At 44.7% G+C, this 25,971-nt stretch overlaps 1 protein-coding gene across 1 annotated transcript in view; it reads right to left on the bottom strand.

Annotated features, from left to right (window-relative positions):
* The window catches only part of LOC143962012 (asialoglycoprotein receptor 2-like), a 53,296-nt gene that overhangs the window by 6,418 nt on the left and 20,907 nt on the right, over window positions 1-25,971 (bottom strand). Inside the window, exons 3-7 of the mRNA XM_077471353.1 lie at window positions 23,931-24,002; window positions 23,231-23,302; window positions 21,528-21,566; window positions 17,134-17,202; window positions 8,697-8,848 (exon numbers count right to left, since the gene is read on the bottom strand). Coding sequence (XP_077327479.1) covers window positions 8,697-8,848; window positions 17,134-17,202; window positions 21,528-21,566; window positions 23,231-23,302; window positions 23,931-24,002 — 404 coding nt within the window. The remainder of the gene's footprint in view (window positions 1-8,696; window positions 8,849-17,133; window positions 17,203-21,527; window positions 21,567-23,230; window positions 23,303-23,930; window positions 24,003-25,971) is intronic.

The raw sequence follows: 25,971 nt of genomic DNA, 5'->3' as shown, positions 1-25,971 counted from the left end.
CGTGTTGGCGGGAGCACTGATTTTAATGACTATTAAAGTGAAAAAAAGTGAAATATTCCTTTAAATATGGTTCCTGGGGGGTGTCTGTAGTATGCCTGTAAAGTTCCACGTGTTTCCCGTGTTTAGAACAGTCCCTGCACAAAATGACATTAAACGGAAATAACATAATTTAAAACTGCTTGCGGTTTTAATGTTATATCTGGTTCCTGCAATATGGTTGAAAATCATTGAGAAAAATGGCATGGGTAGCCCTCCCTGCCCATTACCAGCCCCTTTGGGTCTTGTACGCATATTAAGGGGAACCCCGTACCCATATTAAAAAAAGGAAATGCGTGTGGCCCCCAGGCCCTATATACTCAGAACAGCAGTATACAGCCGGTGCAAACAAGACAGGGACTGTGTAGGTTTGTTGTGTTAAAGCGGGAGTCCGCCGGGACTCCGCGTTTTTTTTTTTTTTTTAAAGTCAGCAGCTACAAATACTGCAGCTGCTGACTTTTAAAATAGTGACACTTACCTGTCCAGCGCACCCGCGATGACGGCACCCGAAGCCGATCTCTAGATCGTCACTCGGGTGCTGCCGCCGCCATCTTGGGTTTCGGCTTCATTTTCCGGTTCCCTACTGCGCATGCGCGAGCCGCGCTGCGCAATAAGGACGGTCCCCGCTGCCTCTGGGATCTGTGTTTCCCAGCAGGCAGCGGGGCACTTGCGGAAGGGGGCAGGCACTTGCGGAAAGGGGCGTAATCTACGCCCCTTTCCGCAGAGAGCTATCCCGGAAGTGGGTGCAGTTACCTGGATTATCCAGGTAACTGCACCCCCCTCCCCCCTGAAAGGTGCCAATTGTGGCGCCGGAGGGGGGGGAGGATTCCGATGAGCGGAAGGTCCATTTTAGGGTGGACCTCCGCTTTAAGTTTAATCTGTTTGTAATTTTCAACTGGTACATTTTTAAAGTGTAGCTCCAGTCAAAAAAACTATTTTTAAGCTTTTTGGAAAACATAGGGAAGGGTTATCACCCCTGTATAATTTGTTTTGTCGTCCATCTTTTTTCATCTCACTTGCTGTTGTCTCCTTCCGGTTGCAAGTAGGAGATGTTTGTAAGTTGGATGTTTGAAAGTAGGGGCCTGCCCTATATGCTCTGCAGAAATGGCGGAACAAGGTGTTGGTTTTGCCACAACATTGTAAGCCCTCAAAGTGACTCTTGGTGGGTGCTGGAGCGCCCTGCTGTGAATGATTATATCAAGAATTGTAATTACATGCCATTGTTCAACAGTGGTAGAAAAATTTACCTTTGGTGGTTGTGGTGCTGGTGCCACAACACTATAAGTCCTCACCGTTACTCTGGGTGGGCACAGGAAGGGGCCCTCCTGTGAAATATTATATCAAGAATTGTAATTACATGTCCCTGTTAAACAGGGGCAGAAAAATTGGGCCTTAGGCACTGGTGCTGGTGCCACCACACTGCAACCTCTTCCATATACTCTAGTTTTATTGCAGGAATTAGCCCTGCTGCAAAGCATTGCATCAAAAATTGTATTTAAACGCCCCTGTTAAACAGGGGCAGAAAAATTGGGCCTTAGGCACTGGTGCTGGTGCCACCACACTGCAACCTCTCCCATATACTCTTGTTTTATTGCAGGAATTAGCCCTGCTGCAAAGCATTGCATCAAACATTGTACTTAAACGCCCCTGTTAAACGGGCAGAAAAATTGGGCCTTAGGCACTGGTGCTGGTGCCACGACACTGCAACCTCTCCCATATTCTCTTGTTTTATTGCAGGAATTAGCCCTGCTGCAAAGCATTGCATCAAAAATTTTAATTAAACGCCCCTGTTAAACAGGGGCAGAAAAATTGGGCTGATGGCATCACCCAGAACCAGAAATGTTCTTCCAACATATCAGCGGAGGAGGAAGAGGATAGACAATCAACATAACAGGACAGTCACTCAGCATCAGCATAGGCAGTCTTGAAGGGATGTGATATTTAAAAAAAAAATTATTCGGTTACATCAGCTTCAGGTGCTTGGTAGCTGTGGGTTATCCAAGACTGATTCATCTTGATGAAGGTCAGTCGATCAACTGATTCGGTGGACAGGCGCACCCTGTGATTGGTAACAAAGCCACCAGCAGCACCGAAGGTACGTTCCGAAAGAACACTGGATGCAGGACAGGCCAGTAGCTCAATTGTATGCTGTGCAAGCTCTGGCCAGTGATCCATCCTCAAGACCCAGTAAGCCAGAGGATTTTCGGTGGGAAAGGTGTCCAAGTCTGACCTTGCCCCTAGGTATTCCTGCACCATGTAAATCAGACGCTGGCGATGGTTGCTGGAACCGATCATACCTTGGGGCTGCGGACTAAAAAATTGTCTGAAAGCATCAGTCAGATGGCCACCTTCTCCACCGCTCCTTCTGACCGATGCCTCAGCAACACGTTGTCCAAGACCAGGAGTTTGTAATCTCCCAGTCTCTGGGAACGCGTTTCACAGACCTTTCTGCAAGGCCTCCCGGAGATGTCTCATCCTCTGCTCCCTCTGCGATGGCAAGATAAGGTCGGCAACCTTACCCTTGTACCGTGGATCAAGGAGAGTGGCCAGCCATTAATGGTCCCTCTCCTTGATCCAAAGAATACGAGGATCCTTCCGCAGGCTTTGCAGGATCAGGGAGGCCATGCAGCGTAGGTTAGCTGAGGCATTCGGTCCGGAGTCCTCTGGGTCACTAAGGACAACATGATCCGCAGCTACCTCCTCCCAGCCACGTACAAGTCCACGTGTTTCTTGGGACTGTAAATCATCCCTACAAGACTGCTGCTGCTGCTGCTGATGCTGAGTGCCAGCCTCCACCTCCATGCTGACACAATCATCCTCCTCCTCCTCATCCTCTTCCTGTGTGATGGGTGGCACAGCAGGAACACTGTCTGGATAAAGGGGGCCTTGAGAGGCAAGGAAGTCCTCCTCTTCCTGCCTCTGTTCTGCCTCAAGTGCCCTGTCCATTATTCCACGCAGCATATGCTCCAAGAGGTGGACAAGAGGTACAGTGTCACTGATGCATGCACTGTCACTGTTCACCATCCTTGTGGCCTCCTCAAACGGTGACAGGACAGTGCATGCATCCCTGATCATGCCCCACTGGCGTGGTGAGAAAAAACTGAGCTCCCCTGACCCTGTCCTGGTGCCGTAGTCGCACAGGTACTCATTGATGGCCCTCTGCTGCGTGTGCAGCCGCTGCAGCATGGCCAACGTTGAGTTCCACCTGGTGGGCATGTCACATATAAGGCGGTTCTTGGGCAGGTTGAACTCCTTTTGGAGCTCAGCCAGCCAAGCACAGGCATTAAATGATCGGCGGAAATGCACACAGACTTTCCTGGCCTGCTTCAGGACATCCTGTAAGCCCGGGTACCTGCCCAAGAACCGCTGCACCACCAGGTTAAGGATGTGAGCTACACAGGGCACATGGGTCAGTTGTGCCTGTCGGAGGGCGGAGAGGAGGTTGGTGCCATTGTCGCAAACCACCATTCCTGGCTTAAGCTGGCATGGCGTCAACCACCTCTCGGCCTGCCCCCGCAGAGCTGACAAAACATCCGCCCCAGTGTGGCTCCTGTCCCCCAAACAAACCAGCGCAAGCACGGCATGGCATCGTTTTGCCTGCGTACTTGCGTAGACCCTGGAATGCCTACGGAGCACCGCTGGTTCTGAGGCCAGAGCACTGGAAGAGGCCATGGAGGAAGAAGAAGAGGAGGGGGTGGAGGAGAGAGGTGTGTCACAACCAATAGTAGCATTTTGGAGGCGTGGTGGTGGAACAACCTCCAACACTACTGCACCTTGTCCTGCATCCTTCCCAGCTGCCAGAAGAGTGAACCAATGGACCATGAAAGACAGGTAACGCCCCTGTCCATGCCTGCTGGACCATGAGTCAGCGGTAATATGCACCTTACCGCTGACTGCCCTGTCCAGCGAGGCAAGGAAAGTGCCTTCCACATGCCGGTAGAGAGCCGGGAATCGTCTTCCGTGAGAAAAAGTGGCGTTTGGGGACCTGTCACTGAGGAACCGCACATTGTACAAACTCACGGAAGGGGGCCGAGTCTACCAACTGAAAAGGCAGCAGTTGAAGTGCTAGCAATTTAGCCAAGCTAGCATTCAACCGCTGGTCATGTGGATGGCTGGGAGTGAACTTCTTTCGCCGCTCCAGCAGCTGGGGCAGGGACATTTGCCTGCTATAATCGGACGTGGGTGTACTGCTAGCAGAGTGCCCGGAAGCACTTGGCTGTGACACACCTAATTCTACACCTTCATTCCTCTCAGAGCAGGTTTCAGAGAGGACTGAAGGTCTAGTGGGGTTGGAGATGCCAGCTGATGAGGAGCAAGGAGAGGTCCGCTTTGTTCTTTGGTGTGGGTCTTTGAGGTACGCTTGCCAACTAGCTGCATGGCAGGTCAACATATGTCTGGTCAAGCATGTGGTGCCCAAGCGGCTGATGTTTTGGATACGCTTGAGACATATGTTGCAAATAGCAGCGGTGCGATCTGATGCACTCGTCTCAAAAAAGGCCCACACCAAAGAACTTTTAGAATAACGTGGAGAGGCAGCGCCCTGCACAGGCGGAGCTCTGCGGTGTGATTCAGTCGGTGTGCTGCCCCTAAGCTGGCCCCTGAAGGGCATCCTGCCTCGTTGGACATGTGCCTCCTCCTCCTCCTCCTCCTCCTCCTCCTCCTCTCTCCTACAAGGCACCCACGTGGAGTCAGTGCCCTCATCATCCCCTCCCTCTTCATCGCTGTAGCAAACCTGGCAGCATGCTGCAGCTTGTGGAACATGACTGCCAGATTGCTGTCCTTCTTGAGCATCCCCTCTCTCTGCATTCACGCTACTGCCTTCCTCTAGCTGAGTGTCATCATCATAGCCTACAAAACACTGGGCATCCTCCTGGAGCATGTACCCAACACTGTGCTCAAAGAGTTCAGGAGACTCCTTAGGAGGACATGGTGGGTCTAGGGAAGGAGTCACTGATGATGACAATGAGACGAGGGAAGACGATGCGTTGGCAGGTGCTTTGCTAGTACCCTGAGACTGGGTGAGAGAGGATGAGGAGGATGAAGAGGGCTTGGTCATCCACTCTACCAAGTCGTTGGCATGTTGCGGCTCAACATGTCCAGCTGCTGAAAAGAAGGACAAGCGTGTCCCATGGCCACGTGCTGATGACAATGCCCCGCGTCCACGACCAGGACTGTTGTCTCTAGACACAGAGCCTGCTAGCCCTCTTTTATCGACTCGCGCCTGTCTGCCTCTCCTTGCTGGCCTTCCAGACATGGTAATGGCCTGAAGGGAGTTGGGTAAAACAGCAGTTGGGTAGTGTATATTGTGCTGGAGGCACACAACACCCACTAACTCGTGCAGATGCCTTTATTATAGAACACCAGAGATAAAGGGGTATACTGTAATGGAGTCACACAACACCCACTAAGCCCTGCAGGTGGCTCTATTAGAGAACAGCAATAAAGGGTAGATACAGGTGTATATTGTGCTGGAGGCACAAAACACCCACTAACTCCTGCAGATGCCTTTATTATAGAACGCCAGAGATAAAGGGGTATGTACAGATGTATACTGTGCTGTGCTGGAGGCACACACAACTTTCAATAACTCCTGCAGATGGCAAGTGGGCTCAAATAGAGAAGATCTATGTAGGTGGATATAGCGGTGTGTACTGGGTACAGAGCACGCAGACAGCACGCACAAGCTCCTAACACTACTGACTGCAAGCTCTATTATAAAAGATAGATCACTAGCTATATAGGTGAGGTGAATATAGCGGTGTATACTGCGGTCAGGGCACGCAGACAACAACCACTACAGAAGAGGAAGATCGAAAATCGGTCGATAATGATCGGTGTATACTGTGTTGAAGGTACACAGAACACCCACTAACTGCTTCAGACGCCAACACACTACACAAGGCCGCCGTGCTGGCGGCCTTATATAGTGTGCACTACACAGCCTGAGCTATGATTGGCCACAGGCATCCTTCCTGTGGCCAATCATGGCTCTCCTCGCTGCTGGTGCTGTGATTGGCCAAGCATGCGGGGTCACAGTGCATGCTTGGCCATTCATGAGCCAGCAATGCACTGCGCCATCGCAGTGCATTGTGGGCCGTGAGCACCACACGAATTTGGCGCGAACAGCCCATAATGTTCGGAATTCGCCGAATGGGCGAACAGCCGATGTTCAAGTCGAACGTATGTTCGACTCGAACACGAAGCTCATCCCTAATTGGTAATACTTGAACCATGAAGCCAGAAGGATATCCATAAGAATGTTGTTTTTTTTTCCCTAAAGGAATCCTATAATTAGAGAAGAATGGAGGTTTTCCTTGCTGACCTCCTAAACATGCCAGTGGCCTGGCTAGAACTCCATACAAAACCTTCTGGACATCGGAGACTGCAAGTCAAGCTTTCTCATCCAACATCAGTGCCTGACCTCACAAATGACCTCACACTTCTAAACCTTGTGGACAGCCTTCCCAGAAGAATTGGAGCTGCAAAGGGTTTGCCAATTTAATATTGAACTACGGACTAATGCTGGCCATATACAATACGAAAAATCGGCCGGGTGGGCATTCGAAAAACGAACATACATTCGTGGGAGCAAACGATCACACCATCAGGTCATCAAGTAATGATTTTCGAACAATAAATCGTTTATGAACATCAATGTATTGTTTTTTTCGTGCGTTTTTTCCCATATAAAATGGAAGTATCAAAATGTGTTTGACCTCTGCACTGTGGCTTCCTGAGGTTCACGTATACGCACACAGGATCAACGTACGTTCGTCAGAACGAACCCTGTGTGTAGTGGAGATCTACTGCATCACTAAGGATGAGCCGAACACCCCCCTGTTTCGGTTCGCACCAGACCTAAACTTCGTGTGAACTTTAGAACCCTATTAAAGTCTATGGGACTCGAACGTTCAGAATCTAAAGTGCTAATTTTAAAGGCTAATATGCAAGTTACTGTCCTAAAAAAGTGTTTGGGGACATTCTTGTAATTTTTCTTTGTGAAATGGTAGGGGTAATTTTGTACCCCTTACCATTTCAAACTGGGGGGGTCCCGGAAATGGGCGTCCCCTTGTTAAAGGGAGCTTCCAGATTCTGCGGGTCCCCCGCCCTCAGACCCCCACAACCACCAGCCAGGGTTGTGGGGATGAGTCCCTTGTCCTCATCAACATGGGGACAAGGTGCTTTGAGGGATCTGTAACCCCCAAAGCATCTTCCCAATGTTGAGGGCATGTGGCCTGGTACGGTTCAGGGGGGGGGGGGCGCTCTCTCGTCCCCCCCCCTTTTCTGCGACCTGCCAGGTTGCGTGCTCGGATAAAGGGTCTGGTATGGATTTTTGGGGAGAACTCCACGCCATTTAAAAAAAAAAAATTGCCGTGGAGTTCCCCTTAAAATCCATACCAGACCTGAAGGGCCTGGTAATTGAATTTGGGGGGACCCCCACGCATGTTTGTTTTTTTTTCAATGACTTTCAATGACTGTTTTCTGTATTACGGGGAGCCGACAATTCATTATAGCCGCGAGTGATTTTAAATTACTTTTTTTCCTGCAGAAATGACACTTTGTGCAGGGACAGTTCTAAGCATGGCAAACATGCGCCCCTTCACAGACACACTATACACCCTCCCCCAGGTACAAAATTTTAAGGAATATTACACTTTTATTGTTTCACTTTAATCATTATTAAAATCACTGCTCCTGAAAAAACTGCAATTTTTAAAAGTTTTTTTTTTTTTTTGCATTGATAGGACCCAGGTCCCCAAACCCTTTTTAGGACAATAACTTGCATGTTAGTCTTTAAATTTAGCACTTTTGATTTGAACGTTCAGAGTCCCATAGACTTTAATAGGGTTCTAAAGTTCACACAAATTTTAGGTCTGTTCGCAGGTTCTGGTGCCAACCGAACTGGGGGGGGTGTTCGGCTCATCCCTAGTGTTCAAACACAACAAGTATGTATGAACATTTTCAGATAATTTAATTCGTAACTTCGGATAAATTCGTATTTGTTACATTCACTAACAGAAAAATTTGAAAGGGAATTCCAATACCTATAATTTAATAGTTATTATTTAGAATTAAACAGATTTTTGAATTTCCAAATTTCCAAATTTCCGAAAATTCAGAATTCCGAAAATCCGAAACTTAGAAATCCAAAATTCGTAAATTTGAAAGCTCGGAAATCAGAAAAACAGAAATTCGGAAATTCGGAAATTCGGAAATGCGAAAATCCGAAATTCCGAAATCCAAAATTCAGAAATCCAAAAATTCTAAATTCGGAAATCTGAAAATCTGAAAATCGAAAATTCGGAAATCTGAAAATTCAAAATTCCGAAATGCGAAAATTGGAAATTTGGAAATTCAGAAATTCTAAATTTCGTAATTTCCTAAATTCGTTATTTCGGAAATTCGTAAATTTCGTAAATTTTGAAATCCGGAAATTCAGAAATTTCAGAAATTGAAAAATTCGGAAATTTGCAAATTCTGAATTAATGAATTTGTCAAAATTTGTTAAAAAACGAATTTGGAACTAAAAGAATTGCACATGTCTAAACTGGACAATCTCTTCCCAGGGTGAGGCTGGGAGCATAATAATCATATACTGCTGGCAGTGATGTGATCAGACAATGGGACTAATACAATAGGAAGTGTATATCTGCGCATACCATCTCTTCCTCGCTGTTAATGACCACCAGGTGGGCCCCATTGCTCTCGCAGTCTTTCTTGGAGGCGTACCATGGTATTGCGCGGGAAGAAACGTAGTAACAGCTGAGTCCATAGTGGCTCCATCCTTCACTGCATAATGGATTAGAAGAGCCTGAGGGAGCGGGAAAGAGGATTGGGTGGGTGACGCTGGATTGTTATGGTTATAGCCGTACAGTTTAGCCAAGACGGTAAAATTATAATAAAAGGGAATCAGGCACAGCATGCAGACATACATTTTGTGGGGGCAATGGGGGTACTCTACTACATGCCAACATCCCTTTATCACTGAAAAAAAATGTACATTTCCCTTAATGGGATTTAAAAGGACACTTATTATCGCAACACATTGATTTAAAATGATGTAATATGTTTATTAGTACAACATCATACAAAGATTTAAAAACATATAAGTACGGCATAAAATATTACTTTGGAAACGTCCTAGATCAGTGACGGTGAACCTTTTTTTGAGCCCGAGTGCCCAAACTGAAATAATAAAATTGGTTTTGTTTTGCAAAGTGCCAACATGGAAATTCATGAGAGAGAGGGGGGCTGAGCAAAAGAGAGAGGGTGAGAGAGAGAGAGAGAGAGAGAGAGAGAGAGAGAGAGAGAGACGATGTGAGCCGCGCACCATGTAGACCAAAAGAATTGGATAGGCTCCACACAAATGCATTGGTTCAATCAGTTTATTAAAGCATCATAATACCACTGGATGGTTAGAGGAACGAGGTTGAGACGTTTCACATGATTTTGGTTTTGACAAAGCACTTAATATGTGTGAAACACGTCAACCTCGTTTCTCTACCTCTGCCTGTACCATACAAGAAGTCAGGGGGCTGTGGGGGACCAGTAAATAAAAAAATGTTTGTGGAAAAGAAAAACACTGCAACAAAATATTTACAATGCTTTTTTTTGTGAGTTTTTTACCTGCATTTTTTAAATTGATAACAGGGTCTCTTTAAGAACCCAGGAAAGACAGAGGGGATGACGTAGGGACGTTCTGCAAGGGGGAGGGGCTCTGAGGAGGCTGCCGGAGAGGGCGTGCGGAAGTGAAATTGCGGGACAGCCGGAGGGTGAGAGGCTTTGGCAGACCCGCTGAACTGAAGTATTTATTGCTAAAAACATCGTTCGAGACCTCTCCGGCACCCGTCCACCAGCTGGCCAAGCGAACAGGCATTGCCGACGAGGACCTTCTGTCTCTCGCTCTTCACCCCCGCTCTCCCCCCCTCCCATTATACCTCCTCCGCACAGGATCTCAGTGGAATGCTGGAAGGATATATGTGACAAGCACGGAACATTGAGGCAGAAAACAATCCAGCACACAGAGGAACAACGCTCACACTCAGATAAGTCCAGCTGATATCTCGTAGCTCACTCTGGTTAATCTGTTTAGGTCTCCGGCAGACTGTCAGACTGTGATTTATTAATTTAGTGCCGTTCAAAAGTAAAGGAAGGAGACGGTTTGAAGTATAATAGCCTGGAACATCACTAAGAAGGCTTTACAGATGGACTTTTAAATGTGACTGTTTATTTGTAGTCACTGGGCTGGTGAGATTGGCAGCCGCAGAGGGATTTCTCGTTTGAAAGTTGTTCTGTACTACCCTAATTGTCTGCAAAGTAGCACATGCCACTGATGGTCAAAGCTATTTGAGTGGTTACAGGCTAAGGAAGGGGAAGGGGAGCATGAGAAACTAGCTGTGAAACCCTCCTATTGGCTGTGAAAACCTTCTTCTCCTTCCTAGTTGCCTGTAAACAGTCACTATAGAGATGTTTAAAAAGAGGCTACTAGGCTGAAGTAATTTTGATATACTGAGGAAACAGACACGTGTAGTAGTGTCTGTGCAATTTTCATTAGCTGATATAAGAACCATCACTACATGAATTATAAATATACATGAATTATTTAATTTATCCAATGGTCTGCTGATACGACAGTAACAGAAAAGGAACCATACAAATGATAGAACAGCTTGGAAATTCTTTTTTTTTTCTCAGTAGTAAGCAATAGATCATCTACAGAGATCGCCAGCATAAACGCACCTGACATCAAACTCGACATCAAACTCCAGAAGAAGCATGACTAATTGTACAATGGTTATGAGCGGCTGGGGGTATTAGGCATGGTGCAATAGAGGGGAAAATCCCTTCTGCTGATATTTTAGAGTATGATAAAGTATACCTAACTGACTGACTTGTCTGAGGAAATAACTGGCTGTAATCATTACATATGACATAATCGTCTAGAAATTCTATGGTGCGACTCTGTTATAGGGCATTACGGTGGACTTATATAAGAGGTCACCTGGAATAAGAGGAACAACACCTAGATCTGATAACTCCACCACAGCGGATGCTTAACGCAGACTATAGGTTGGACAGTATCAGGAAACGTAGTGCGGTAACGCAGGAATAGCCTCGTTTGGTGCCGGCCCTGAAGGCTCTACCTACCTAGGTAGGAACTACATAATATCACTGGAAGGTTAATACAATTGCAAAACGCAGGGAACAGTACGAACGGGATAACTATCAAACTGGGGAGACGACCACGGGAGATAAAAAAAAAAAAACACCATGAGCAGAACCGCAAAACAAACCATTAAGGGAGGCGGCTCTAAGACCCCAAAAAATAAACGTACTGAAAGCACTATAAAACAATATATGAACCAAGGAGCTAGCCCGAAGGGCGAAGGGAAGGATAAGCAGACCTCTAACCCGGAGGAGAGCAGCGGGATGGATAAAAAAACAGAGGGAACTTCAGATCAATCTAGAGAGGAATTGACAACCGAGAGCGAACTAGAATTAAGTAAATGGGAAGACCAAAGACCGGATGACAACGGGTTAACAAAAGAAGTGATGAGGGAGATGCTCTCAAAAGTGGAGAATGCCATAAAATCAGAGATAAGTATGTTACGAAGCGACCTGGGACATTTATTGATAAGAGTCGAGGCCGTAGAAGAAAAAATCAATATACAAGCCCAGGAGCTTAACAAAGCGCAGGAACAAGCCAAAGTCACACGTCGAAATCAGAGGAGAATTCTTTATCGACTCGAAGACCAAGAGAATAGAATCAGAAGACAAAATTTGAGAGTAAGATCTGTCCCAGAAAATAAGAGAGAAGAGCTAAAGGAGATCATAGAAGATATATTCCGACCAATAATAGATAGAGGACAAGAAGCATTCCCCAAGATTGAGAGGGCGCACCGGGTTGGAAAGAAAAGACCAGACGAGATAGGAAGGTGGCGGGACATTATTGTTAGATTTGAACACTATGAAGACAAGGCAGAGATCTGGAGAAAATTAAGGGGGAAAACCCCACTAAAATACGCTGAAAAAGAAATACAAATTTTCCCAGACCTAGCGCCTGAGACTTTGGCTAGAAAGCGCCTTTTAAAACCACTGCTGGAACAGTTGAGAGCACAGAACATCAGATACAGCTGGGGGTTCCCAGCATGTCTGTTAGCATTTAAAGATGGAAGAACTGCTAAACTGAGTTTCCCAGTGGAATTAGGGGATTTTTGTGAAAAAATGGAAATTCAAACTCCAACCCTTCCAGGTTGGCTGGATGAGATGGATGTAATACTATGAGAGCACAGTCGTAATACAAGGAGGGGTGGGGGGGGGGGGGTGGGGGGGGAGATTGTCTGGGTGTAATGGCTCGATGGAGGACGGGTCCAATATCCCCCCTCTTTCTTTGGGAATACACCTAAAGAGGGCGGATGTTGAGGCCATAGGTAGAATCCCACCTTAGAACATCAAAGACTTGGAAATGGCCAAAGAACGTAGGCCTATTGACAAGTCAAGGGGCGATCAGTGGCTAAAAGGAGGGGGGGGAGGGGGGGAGGGTGGTGGGGCGGGATTAAGGGGGATGAAGGGGGTAAGGGGACATGTCAGTAGTAAAATCCTCCAGGAAAAAGAAAGTAATCCAGTCAAAAAGATAAGATATGGATAACAAAAAAAAGGATTTAAATTTTATGTCTTACAACGTTAAGGGGCTCAACACTGCAAAAAAGAGGCACAAATTTTTGGCGGAACTGACACACTATCAGGCGGATGTGATCTTTTTGCAAGAGACACACATTCCACATAACGTCTAAGATCAGGCTCCATTCTAAAGACTATCCAAGCTGGTATTATGGGGATACGATTACTAACAGAGCGAGGGGAGTTGCAATAGGGTTCGGGAAAAATACCAGTTTTTTAGTTGAGGGAAGAGAAACAGACCCAGAAGGAAGATATCTATTTTTGAAAGGAAAACTGGGCAATACAACCTATACATTGGCCAATATTTACTCCCCAAATAAAAACCCCATAACATATTTGAGAAGAACTTTAGCTAAATTACAGGAATTCAAATGTGGATATGTGGTGTTGATGGGAGACCTGAATTTCTGTTTGAACCCTGAAATGGACAGTACGTCCCATGCACGGGGAGGGAGCAAGGTCCAATTGAAAAAGATTATTCAAGATTTGAATAAGAATCAACTAGTGGATGTTTGGAGAGCACAACATCCTAAAAAATTGGATTATACGTTCTTTTCTCCTGTGCATGGGACGTACTCCAGGATTGATTATATCCTGGTGGAACATCGAGTCCTTGAAACAGTTTTGGAAACAAGCATAGAAATAATAACACAATCAGACCACGCTCCAATAAAAATGAAGATACAGATCCCTGGGTATAGTAAACCAGCCACCAGGTGGCGGTTAAATGACGAATTAATCCGAGATAAAGAAGGTGGTGAAGTAGTAGGAAGAGAATTAGTAAAGTATTTTTCCATAAACGATACCGAGGGCATCTCGGGGCAAGCCCTCTGGGATGCCCACAAGGCTTATATCCGTGGGATTCTGATCGCTAGAGGCACACAGAAAAAAAAAGAACGGGCTGAAAGAACCAATAAACTAAGTGAGGAAATTCGCAAGATAGAACAACAACACAAACTCGGGATCGCGGATAAGAAGGTATACCAAAAATTACTAACTAAAAGGGAAGAACTACAAGGGCTAAGAGAACAAGAAACAAAAAAATACTTTAATCAACTAAGGAAAATAAGTTACCAAGACGGGAACAAACCCACAAAATACCTGGCTAATAGACTCCAAAAGAAAAAAGCTATTAACTATATAGAGAAAATTCAAACAGAGCATGGGGACTTGGTGCATACGTCAAAGGAGGTCGGAGAAACATTCAAAAAATATTATGCGAGATTATACGCTATAAAAAACAAGAAGCCCGAAAAAGGGGGGGATATAAACAAAATAGACAGATACCTTAATAACGCGAGACTCCCCCAGATAGGGGAAATAGATCAAGAGAAGTTAGAAAGCCCCATAACGGTTGCTGAAATAAATAACGCACTGGCAGAGTCAGCATTAGGGAAGAGCCCAGGACCTGACGGATTAACAATCTACTATTATAAAAGGTTCAAGGAAATTCTGGTACCGGAACTTTGTCGGTATATGAATGGAATTGGAGAAAAATATGATATAAGTAGAGAGGCATTGTCTGCTTCTATTACTGTCATATTAAAGGAAGGGAAAGACAAGACCAAGTGTGCCAGTTATAGACCAATCTCACTCTTAAATGTAGATACTAAACTATTTGCAAAGGTACTAGCAAATAGAATGAAGACAGTAATGAACTTCCTGGTACACCCTGACCAGGTGGGGTTTGTGCCCGGCCGCGAGGGAAAAGATAATGGGGTTAGAACCTTATTATTGCTATCTCAAAGGGAGAAGACGGAACCCCCGGCTTTACTATTGTCAACAGATGCCCAAAAAGCTTTCGATAGGGTGGACTGGGGATTTATGTTTCAGACAATAGGAAAAATGGGTATTGGCCCAAGGATGGTCAAGTGGATTAAAACCTTGTATCAACATCCCACTGCGACTGTAAACATCAATGGGTTGCCCTCCCCTCCCTTTGAGATGGAAAATGGAACTAGACAGGGCTGTCCGCTCTCGCCCCTTCTTTTCGTGCTCTCATTGGAACCTCTACTCTCGACGATCAGAAATAACCCAGAAATAACGGGAATTATGGCGGGACAGGAGGAGCACAAACTTGCTGCATATGCAGATGATGTGCTATTTTACATCAGCAACCCCCAAAGTTCATTAATAAAAGTTATAGAGGCCCTTGACGAATATGGTAAAATATCAAATTTTAAGATAAATCAAACAAAATCGGAAATCCTTAATATAAACGTTAGCAAACAGGAAGAACAAATAATTCAGGGAAAATGTAGATTTAAGTGGGCAAAAGAACTGGAATAAAACTAGCACGAACGCTGGATAAGATGTTCCACTTGAATTACATCCCATTATTACATGAAATTAAAGCGGAACTTAGGAAGGTAGCTAATGGATCCATTTCCTGGCTTGGCCGAATAAATGTATTTAAAATGTTCATCCTCCCCAAAATATTATATACATTTCAGATGTTGCCAATCAATATACCCTCCAGTTATTTTTTAAGATTAAATTCGCTAATGAGCAAATATATATGGAATAATAAAAAACCTAGGATCTCCCACAGGGTATTAAAACAGGAGAAAAGGAAAGGGGGGCTGGCAGTTCCGGATTTGTACCACTATTACCAAGCAATCTTATTGTCTAGAATAGTCAAATGGGTAAGGGGGAAAAGGTATGAAAAAAGGTGGGTGAATCTTGAATGTATATATAGCAAGGCACGACTCGGGGAGATAGTGTGGAGTCCCCCAAAATATAGGGCACTGGATATAGCTACAAATGAGTTGACACGGATGGCACTTAAGACGTGGGATGGGGCATATAAAAGATTAAATGGACACTATAACTCACCGATGATAGTTTTAAGGGAGAATGAGTATTTTCCCCCAGGTAAAAGAGAGATAGCGGGGAACTGGATAAAAAAAGAAGGGGCACTATTAAATGATATAATCAGAAACGGGAAATTAATTTCACTCGAAGAATTAGTACGCACCGGATTTATGGTGAATGATAGATGGCGATATCTCCAACTGGCTCACTTTATACAAAGATTGCCCCAGCCACCTAGAGTGGAAAATGAATTTACGGGGTTAGAGAAACTCTGTAAGGCAGTTCAGAGTAAAGGTATAATATCAAGGCAATACAAACTGTTGATATTGGCCAGCCAGAGGGAGATACCGCCTTACATAAAAAAATGGGAGCACGAATTAGGGTCACAAATAAATCAAGAGATGATAAATAAAATACTGAAAATAACACATAGCTCGGCAATAGACAACAAGACCGCCGAGATGAATTACAAACTCATCTCGCGGTGGTACAACACACCAGATAAAATGGTGAAATACCAACAAGGAAGAACGGCGGAGTGCTGGCGGGGGTGTAAAGCCATAGGAACAATGACACACATATGGTGGGGTTGCGCAAAAATTAAGACATATTGGGAGGAGATCCTTCAAAGGATAAAGGAAATAACCCAAACAACTATAAAACTGGACCCCTGGATAGTGCTTTTTCACGGGACTGAGGGGGGAGTTAAACAATATCAGGATACAATTATTCCACATCTTCTAAATGCCGCAAAAAAACTGATTCCCAGGAAATGGTATGAGGTCGAATGCCCAACGATATGGGAATGGGTAGACGCGGTGGAGGGAATATTTAATTGTGAAAGTATAGGCATGAATGATGAAGATGAAAGAATAGCATTTGCAAAAAAATGGAAAGGATGGAAAAAGTTTAAACAGAACTGGAGCTACGCAGTACAGCTAAGACCAAAAAGATAGGATTTAGAGGAGGATGCTTAGAAGAGGAATACTACTGACATCGCGGGGCGGGAGGGGGAGGGGCGAGTTGGGTAGAGGGTAGATTATTAGAAAATAGGAGGGGTGACGTAATATATGTTATATTTTAAACGATAAAGAAATAAAGTTATAAAAGAGATTTATCCCAACTTACAAAAAAAAAAAAAAAAAAAAGTGGGAGTAAAGAAACCTGCTACAATGATGTGAAAATAAATAAGAGACAGCGATGAACGTAAAGTTGATTCTCGTCTCCTTGAGGATTCGCTGATGTGGCAAAAAAAAAAAAAATAAAAAAAATTAAAAAAGAACCCAGGAAAGTAACTGGAACTCCCACTTAGAGGAGGCTTAGCTTCCCTTTACACTGGAGTTACAGCATTGGGATGGACTTGTTCCAAGGTGAGGATCACCCCACACAACCCCCCTGATACAGGGCTCCACATATCATTTTGAGGTGAAATATTTTTGGAATTTTTTTCTGATCCTTTTTGTGATGTAAAACGTACAATTATAACTCTAGTATAAATTATTGAGGTTTTAATCTTTATCTGGACTTACAAAGGTTGAGGTCAGTAGATGTATTGTGGACCCTTGGAATATTTTTGGATGAAATAATTTAAGATAAACTTACTTTTATAGAGCTCTTCTGCCATTTTCCCCATAAATCCCAAAATCCTCTGAATCTCGCTGGAAAAAGAAGCTGAAATACACAAAATGTCAGGAGAGAGCTGGCCTCCTTTTATACCAGAGGTCTCCAAACTACAAGCTACTACAAGATTGTATCTAGGGGTTAGCGGTCCCTCACATTCCTACAGTCTTTATTTCTACGCAACATTCACCCTTCCTGGTCCCCAGTGCAGGTTCCTCCGGTTACATTGTCAGTATACAGTCATTGGTTGCTAGGGCTGCTAGTGTCCTAACAAAGAATAAAGTGCTTGCCCCAGCATTTACAGGAGGACCTTTGTTCCTCCATAGACCTGCTACATCCGCACTCCCGGGCTCTCAGGCTCCCAGCCACCCTGTAAGTGTGTGAGGTTATGCAGCGTACACACGACCGGACTTTCCAGCAAACTTGGCCCTGCGGACTAGGTCTGACGGACTTCCGGCGGAGTTCCGATGGACTTCCGGCGGAGTTCCGATGGACTTCCGGCGGACTTCCGGCAGAGTTCCGACGGACTTTCAAAATAAACAGATTTGCTCACACACGGACTAAAGTCCATTCATTTTGAACGTGACTCCAGGTACGACGGGACTAGAGAAGGAAGTCAATCTCGTTGCTTTCATCAGCGAGGTTGACACCTTGTGAGCCCCGTCGCCTGGTATGGATTTTAAGGGGAACCCCCTATACTGGAAAAGGGCATGGGGCCCCCAAAGTGTGGGGTCCCCTCAAAGTCCATACCAGACCCTTATCTGAGCACGCAGCCCCGGCTGGTTAGGAAAGGGGGTGGGGACAAGCGAGCGCCCCCCCTTCCTGAACTGTACCAGGCCGCATGCCCTCAACATGGGGGTGGGTGCTTTGTGGAAGGGGGAGCCCTGTGGCCCCCCACCCCAAATCACCCTGTCCCCATGTTGATGAGGACAAGGGCCTCTTTCCCACAACCCTGGCCGTTGGTTGTTAAGGTCTGCGGGTGGGGGGCTTTTCGGAATCCGGGAGCCCCCTTTAATAAGCTCCTATTTCCCTCCCTGGTCATCTCTTGCCTCGACTACTGCAAATCTAACCTGCCAACCACTCTGTGTTCGCTACTCCTCTCTGTCAATCCCTCTACTGACTCCCGCTCACCCAACAAATTAAATTTAAAATACTAACAACAACTTACAAAGCCATCCACAACTCTGCCCCCAAGTACATCACTAACCTAGTCTCAAAATACCAACCTAATCGTTCTCTTCATTCCTCCCAAGACCTCCTGCTCTCAAGCTGCCCCATCACCTCCTCCCATGCGCTCATCCCCAGGACTTTTCCAAAGCATCCTATTCTATGGAACTCCCGACTCCAATCTGTCCGATTATCTCTTATTCTGTTTACTTTTAGACAATCTCTGAAAACCTTCCTCTTTACAGAAGCCTATCCTTCCCACACCTAACAATTGTACTTTTATTTTCTCCGTCTGTTCATCCCCCACAGTTATTACCTTTTTGTATCACTTGACTCTCCCTCCTAGATTGTAAGCTCTAATGAGCAGGGCCCTCTGATTCCTCCTGTATTGAAATGTATTGTAACTGTACTGTCTGCCCTCACGTGGTAAATGGTTGCCTAAACTGTTGGCGCTATATAAATCCTAGTAATAAACTGAGTGTATCTATGGACCTACTTACACCAACTCAGTTCTCTGTTACTATTGAGTTAAAACAGGCAAATAACCAACAATCAATCAAAATGATCGTTAACATAAAAAACAGCCACTAAAATAACGTATAAAGCCTAATAAACTAATAGTATCTAGTCCAGAAGCATTGAAAAAAAGCACCTTTCAATACTACAGTAGCACTCCTGTCAATCCATAGCTTGACCGGTATTCATATGTTACATATGAGAAACATTTGAAGGGCATAAGATGGTTAAAGTTCAGAGAGTAGATGTTGATCCTAGTTGATAATAAACAAGCGTGCACCGTACACCAAGATCTTCACCACGTGGGTCACTCACCCCCTAGAGGTTCAAACTCACCAGCAAGAGAAAAATCACAAGCCTTGATATAATCAGAGAAGTGTCATCCAAATGGCAGGTAGGTTAGGGATGCAGATCACTCCATGGATAGTCAGACATGATCTGCATCCCTAACCTACCTGCCATTTGACATTTCTTTGATTATTAGGGATGAACCTGATCATTGAACAGCGAAGATTGTGCTGTGTTCACGGCAAATTTGAAAGCCGCGGAACCCCATTAATGTCTATGGGACACGAGCATGAAAAACCAAAAGCACTCATTTTAAAAGCTTATATACAAGTTATTGTCATAAAAAGTGTTTGGGGACCCGGGTCCTGCCCCAAGGGATATGAATTAATGCAAAAAAAGTTTTAAAAACTTCAGTTTTTTTCAGGAGCAGTGATGTTTTTAATGCTTAACGTGAAACAATCAAAATTAAATATTCCTTTAAATATCTGTCTGGGGGTGTCTATAGTATGCCTGTAAAGTGGTGCATTTTTCCCGTGATTAGAACAATACCACAGCAAAATGACATTTCTAAAGGAAAAAATGTCATTTAAAACTGATCGCAGCTGTAATGAATTGCCAGGTCTTGGCAATATATATAAAACTCATTGAAAAATGGTTCCTCCCCCAGTCCATTACCAGGCCCTTCAGGTCTGGTATGGATATTAAGGGGAACCCTGCACCAAAAAAAATATATATATACATACCAGACCCCCAACAAGGGTCCCCCTGTTGTAATTATTAAAAAAAGAAATAAATAAAAATGTCCCACAATGTAAATCCATCTCACGCTGCCCGACAAGCCAAACAAAAAAAAAAAAAAACTGCAACAGCTCCCCTGGCCTCATCCCCACAACCTTTGCCTGGTGGTTGTGGGGGTCTGTGGGTTTTTTTATTAAAAAAACCCAAAAATAAAAATGTCATGCAATATAAACCCATCTCACCCCACCCGACGGACCGAAAAAAGAAAAAAAAAACTCAACACCTCTGCCTCCATGGGAGGCTCCCGCTGAGTGCAGCTTCTTCTCCATAACAGCTGTTATATAGCTGAGGGCGGGGCCATCCGGTGACATAAATGGGTGACCCCACCTTCCTCTGATGTCACGTGGCATCAGGGGGGGCGGGGTCACCTGTTTATGTCACCGGGTGGCCCCACCTCAGCTTTATAAGAGCTATCATCGATAAGAAGCGTGCAGTGTGTGGGAGACTCTCATGGAGGTGGAGCTGTTGCAGTTTTTTTTTCTTTTTTCGGGTGGCGTGAAATGGATTTATATAGCGGGACATTTTGATTTTTTAGATTTTTTGTCCCAAAGTGGCTCTTGTCATTTTTACTACTTTTGACACTTTTTTTGTGAAATGGTAGGAGTACAATCTACCCGTTACCAATTCACATGGGGGGGTGGGATCTGGGGGTCCCCTTGTTAAAGGGGAGCTTCCAGATTCTGATAAGCCCCCCACCCACAGACCCCCACAACCACTGGGCAAGGGTTTTGGGGAGGAAGCCCCTGTCCCCATCGTCATGGGGACAAGGTGCTTTGGGGGTGACTCCAAAGCACCGCCCTATGTTGAGGGCATGTGGCCTGGTATGGTTCAGGAGGGGCGCTCTCTCCTTCCCCCCTCTTTTCCTGTGGCCTGTCAGGTTGCGTGCTCGGATAATTGTGTGGTATGGATTTTGGGGGGGTCCCCTACTCCTTTGTTTATTTATTTGGCGCAGAGTTCCCCTTAATATTCATACCAGACTTGAAGGGCCTGGTAATGGACTGGGGGGGGGACCCATGCCATTTTTTTCAATAAATGTTATCTATATTGCCGAGTCCCAAAAATTAATTACAGCCGCAATCAGTTTTAAATGACAATTTTTCCTTTAGAAATGTAATTTTGCTGTGGGACTGTTCTAAACATGGAAAAAATGTGGCACTTTACAGACACACTATAGACACCCCCCAGGCACAATATTTAAAGGAATATTTCATTTTTATTGTTTCACTTTAAGCATTATTAAACTCACTGCTTCCAAAAAAAACGGCTGTTTTTAAAACTTTTTTTGCATTGATCCATGTCCCCTGGGGCAGGACCCAGGTCCCCAAACACTTTTTATGACAATAACTTGCATATAAGCCTTTAAAATTAGCACTTTTGTTTTTACATGTGCGTGTCCTATAGACTTTAATGGTGTTCGTCCAAATTTTTTGCCTGTTAGCAAATTCTGGTGCGAACCGAACCTGGAGGATGTTCGGCTCATCCTTACTGATTATATCAAAGCTTGTGATTTTTCTATTGCTGCTGGCTATATAAATCCTGTATAATAATAATAAATTGTATCTATCTATCCATTCTAATATACAGTACATTGAGCATGAAATAATTACCCATGACTTCATATGGTAAATTAGGATTCTCGTCACAATCTGAGAAAGAGAGGAAAACCAACATCAATTAGTATGATCAGGTTTATCATTATACGCCTCTCTTACTCTACATACATTCGTTTAAGATGCACCCACTACATTGCCCATCTCTTTTGGCTTCACCTGGTTTCTGCTAAAGAGAAAAATCCACCAGTTTGAACTTTGATCCTAGGCATTTAGTCATGTGACCATATTGGGATTCTGGAGAAGCGGTTTCTACACGTAATACAATGTTTCAGGACTGTTACCATTTATGGAACATGGTGGACCAGGCAGTAGAAATCCTATTTGATAAAAGGTCTGCTTTCAAGCCCAACTCTAGTTTAATATAAAAAATAAAATAAAATAAAAAGCATCTCTGGATATTTCCCTTGCAGTAATAATTATAGTTTAACAGTTTTCCAGATTGAATGATGTCCAGTGTCGCTTAACCCACTTCCTGTGAACTAAGGGTGTCAAAGTCCTACCCCTTCGTGGGTATGCCATCCATGGGTTCACAGGAGCATGCTGCTGAGGGCAACACCTTGTCATTGTAAGGTCTGCTCTCTGCAGCATTCAAGATTCACCCAGAGGACAGACTAGGAACCATGAGGTCAGAACCCACCCTCTGCTGAGGACAGAAGAGGAACCAAAAGGTTAGAACCTACCCTCTGCTGAGGACAGAAGAGGAACCAAGAGGTTAGAACCTACCCTCTGCTGAGGACAGAAGAGGAACCATGACGTCAGGACCTACCCACTGCTGAGAATTGAATTGGATCCATCATGTCATGGGTATGTGACATCGGGACCCACCTACTTCTGAGGACAGAAGAGAAGCCATGAGTTCAGGAACCACCCAATGCTGAGGAATGAAGAGGAACCATGAGCTTAGAGCCCACTTTCTGCTGAGGACAAAAGAGGAGCCGTAAGATCAGAGCCTACTCTCTGCGGAGGATAGAAGAGAACCCATGAGGTTAGGACTCACCCACTGCTAAGGACAAAAGAGAACACATGAGGTCAGGGCCCAGCCACTGCTAAGGACAGAAGAGGACCCACCATGTAATGAACCCACCCACTGCTGAGGACAGAATAGGAACCATGATGTCAGGACCCACTTCTGATGACAGAAGAGAACCCACAAGGTCAGCCCCCACCTACTGTTGAAGGCAGAAAATGACCCATCATGTCACAGATCCATCACATCAGGATCCACCCACTACTGAGGTCAGAAGAAGACCCATGAGGTCAGGACTCCCCCAATGCTGATTACAGAAGAGGAAGGAACTGTAATGTCATAGACCCATGATGTCAGGACCCACTATCTGCTGAGGACAGAAGAGGACCACTGAGGTCAGGACTCCCCCACTGCTGAGGACAGAAAAGGACCAATGAGGTCAGGACTCCCCTACTGCTGATGACAGAAGAGAAACTGTAATGTCACAGAGCCATGATGTCAGGACTCACGAACCACCCACTGCAGAGGACAGAAGAGGACCCATCATGTCATGGACCTGTAATGTCAGTTTTTTTGTTATTAAAATTCACCTAATTTGTTTGATATCTGGATACATCATTCTACAAACAGACAGAGAGAGGCTTTGTGATATCTAGATCCCGTTTGTACACTGTGGTGAAAGGTGGTTTGATGGGTAAGTGTTCCAGTGATTGGAATAAGATAATCTTACTGCTTGCTGTCTGGACTTCCTCCAGGTTCCTCACAGCTCTCCGGATGCTCTGAACTTCATTGGAATGAGAACCTGTAATGATAACAATGGTGGCTCGTCTCAGATTACTGCGGATCTACACCCCAATATACCCACAGAACATCACACAACTTCATAGGTGCCTGATAATATACAGTTAACCGCTAATAAAATGATACAAATGCATTCACAAAAAAATGTAAAAGTAGAGCTCATGAGAGCCACACCCGGCCTATTTACAGAATCCACAATGTAGAGGCAATAAAAAATCACCTGTTTCACAGTATAACATTGACTTTCCCACCCTAGAATAGATATCAACCAATCAGGAAACAGTTCCTGAGACACGATTGGTCAGGGAATCTTAGGACTCCCTGGCCAATCGGGTCTCAGTCGGGACTAATTTCCTGTCCGGCCTGAAGTAGAAGCAATAGAGCGAGGAGCTTCAGCCCGGATCCATGTCTGCCTGATCTGCCTCCTTCCTAAGGTAAGATAAGGTTGTTAACGTCCTCAGGAAGCGTATGCTTATTAAAATCAGTATCACGCTATGGATCCTTTTGTATTATTTTATATATACCGCCTGAGTCTGTGAAGGGGACGTATTATCCTGTGTATGAAAAAAAGTATATAAAATTCATTTGGGTAAAGTATTGTAATATTGTAATATATTAGAGATACTCACAGGAAATGAACATTAGGAGGATCCCCAAGATCAGTATCACCCGGTGAGGTGTATTCTTGGCAGCCGGAATCTCTAAAGACAGAGAGGATAGTGAATAATCCTGCGTGTATCAGGCGGTATAATAATCCTACAGAATTCTTATCTCATGTAAAGACATTTTAAATTCATCTCGGATCATCTGTGTGCTCGTTCCCTGCATACAAATCTGTAATCTTCTATTATAACTGTATGTAGCGCTGGCTCCTGACGAGCAGGTTTTTTTTCAAAGTTACATTTCCTGAAACCACAGTTGGGTTTTGGGACTAATTTGTTTTGGGACTAATTTGTTAAATTTCTGGTTTCGGTACCAATCCAGCTGGGTTGCACTGGGTTCTCCTTGGCCACAGGTGTCGCTGTCACCGCCGGCAAGGTTTGAAGTGCAGTCTAGCTGGGTGTATTGAATGCCACTGATATCCCTCGGATCCAGCCCAGTGTGAGTGTTTTCCTGTTGTGCATTCTGGGGGGTGGTATTTAAGGTACCAACGCCATGTTAGGGGGGATTATTTTCTGTCTGTTTGGTTCTGGTGGTCCTCCTGACCCAGCCTTGTGGCCCTCCTGGTCTGGGGTGCAAAACTATGCATTCTGTGTCTCTGGGGCTGGCTGGCCCGAGGCGACGCAACTGAAGGGATAGGCCCGAGCGAATTTCGGAGCCTACTGATCCAAGGATGGTCCGGTGCCATCTCATCTGAAGGGAGAGGCCCCTCAACTGAAGAACCCCAGGGGAGGACTCTTTCGGGAGGAGACCATGCGCAAGGCTGGTTTCTCTGAAGGAGCCTGGAGGCTTAGTTGAAGGATGCAACCTGAATCTACACTCCTTTGGCATCGGCTAAGAGAAGCTGGTACTGTATGTCAGTTCTTTAAATTCATCCCAATCCCTCAGTAATGCTCAAGTGTAACTTACAAGTCTGTGGCAGACTTTACTGAGCATCCCACCGGCTGCTAGGTCTAGTGAGAGACATCTATCCAGGGGTTGTTGAATCCAGTTTGTGGAACAGTTTTATCCTCTGGATTCTTCTAATACCTTCACCCTGCAATTGAAGTGCCTGAACTCACCCCTAACCCTCTACCCTTTATTAAGAGACTTTGTCTTTTTTCTTTTTTTTTTTTTTTTTTTTTAAAACAATATTTATTGAGGAATATAAGTCAGTACAAGTAGGTTAAACAACTAATACGTTAACAGCAGATGATCAGTTCAAAACCAAAAAAATACCATAGTATATCAGCGGACGCAGCCGCTGTGGGGTAGACAAATATTGCAGTGTGCAAACATATGAAAGCTAATAATTCAGTGAACATATGTAAAGAACAGAAGGAACAGGGTCCGTACGGCCCCGTAGTATACAGACAGATCAAATTGTCTCCTATTAGGATAACATATAACGCAGCCTAAACCTCAGTGTGTGGGTTTCCTCGCCTCTCCTCCTTTGTAATTGATGGTATCCTGTCACCTATCAATTTCCGTAAAAACATCTGTAGATATGCCTGTAGGTTGCTAGAACACTCGGAGTTTTCCATGGCGTTTTGAATCAGTCAGTGCGGGTAAGTCCTCTTGTATAGTTATAACAGTAGCCTCTATAGCTAAGCGAGATATCAATAAGGTAATATAGTGTTATGACGAAAAAAAAAAAAAAAAAAAAAAAAAACCCCCGTCTAAAGAATATATAGTATAGAGTCGGGAAACACCTATATAGTAAAGCGCTTCTCACCATATAGTAAGATAGCGTCATGAAAAGGAAGATGAGAATCAAAGTAGTACCTACTAGTGGTCATGTAGGATTATTCTGAATAATACTTTTGTATTGGTCTGTTGTTTTAAAATGAATCCAACATGTCCAAATAGTCGTGAATTTTGTAGGAGTATCACGTGCTTGGTGTATAAGGTCCTCCATTGACATGATCATATCAATTCGATGGAACCAGTCAATCAGTGATGGAGGGTTGGGCGTGTGCCATTTGCAAGGAATGCACAATCTAGCAGCGTTGACCATGTGCATAGCCAAAG

Source organism: Lithobates pipiens, unplaced genomic scaffold (assembly GCF_037356315.1).
Source record: "Lithobates pipiens isolate NorthernLeopardFrog02 unplaced genomic scaffold, aLitPip1_a1.2 Scaffold_8, whole genome shotgun sequence".
Classification (NCBI taxonomy): domain Eukaryota; kingdom Metazoa; phylum Chordata; class Amphibia; order Anura; family Ranidae; genus Lithobates; species Lithobates pipiens.
Note: the sequence above shows the minus strand (reverse complement) of the source record. Positions and strands in the feature narration are given on the sequence as shown.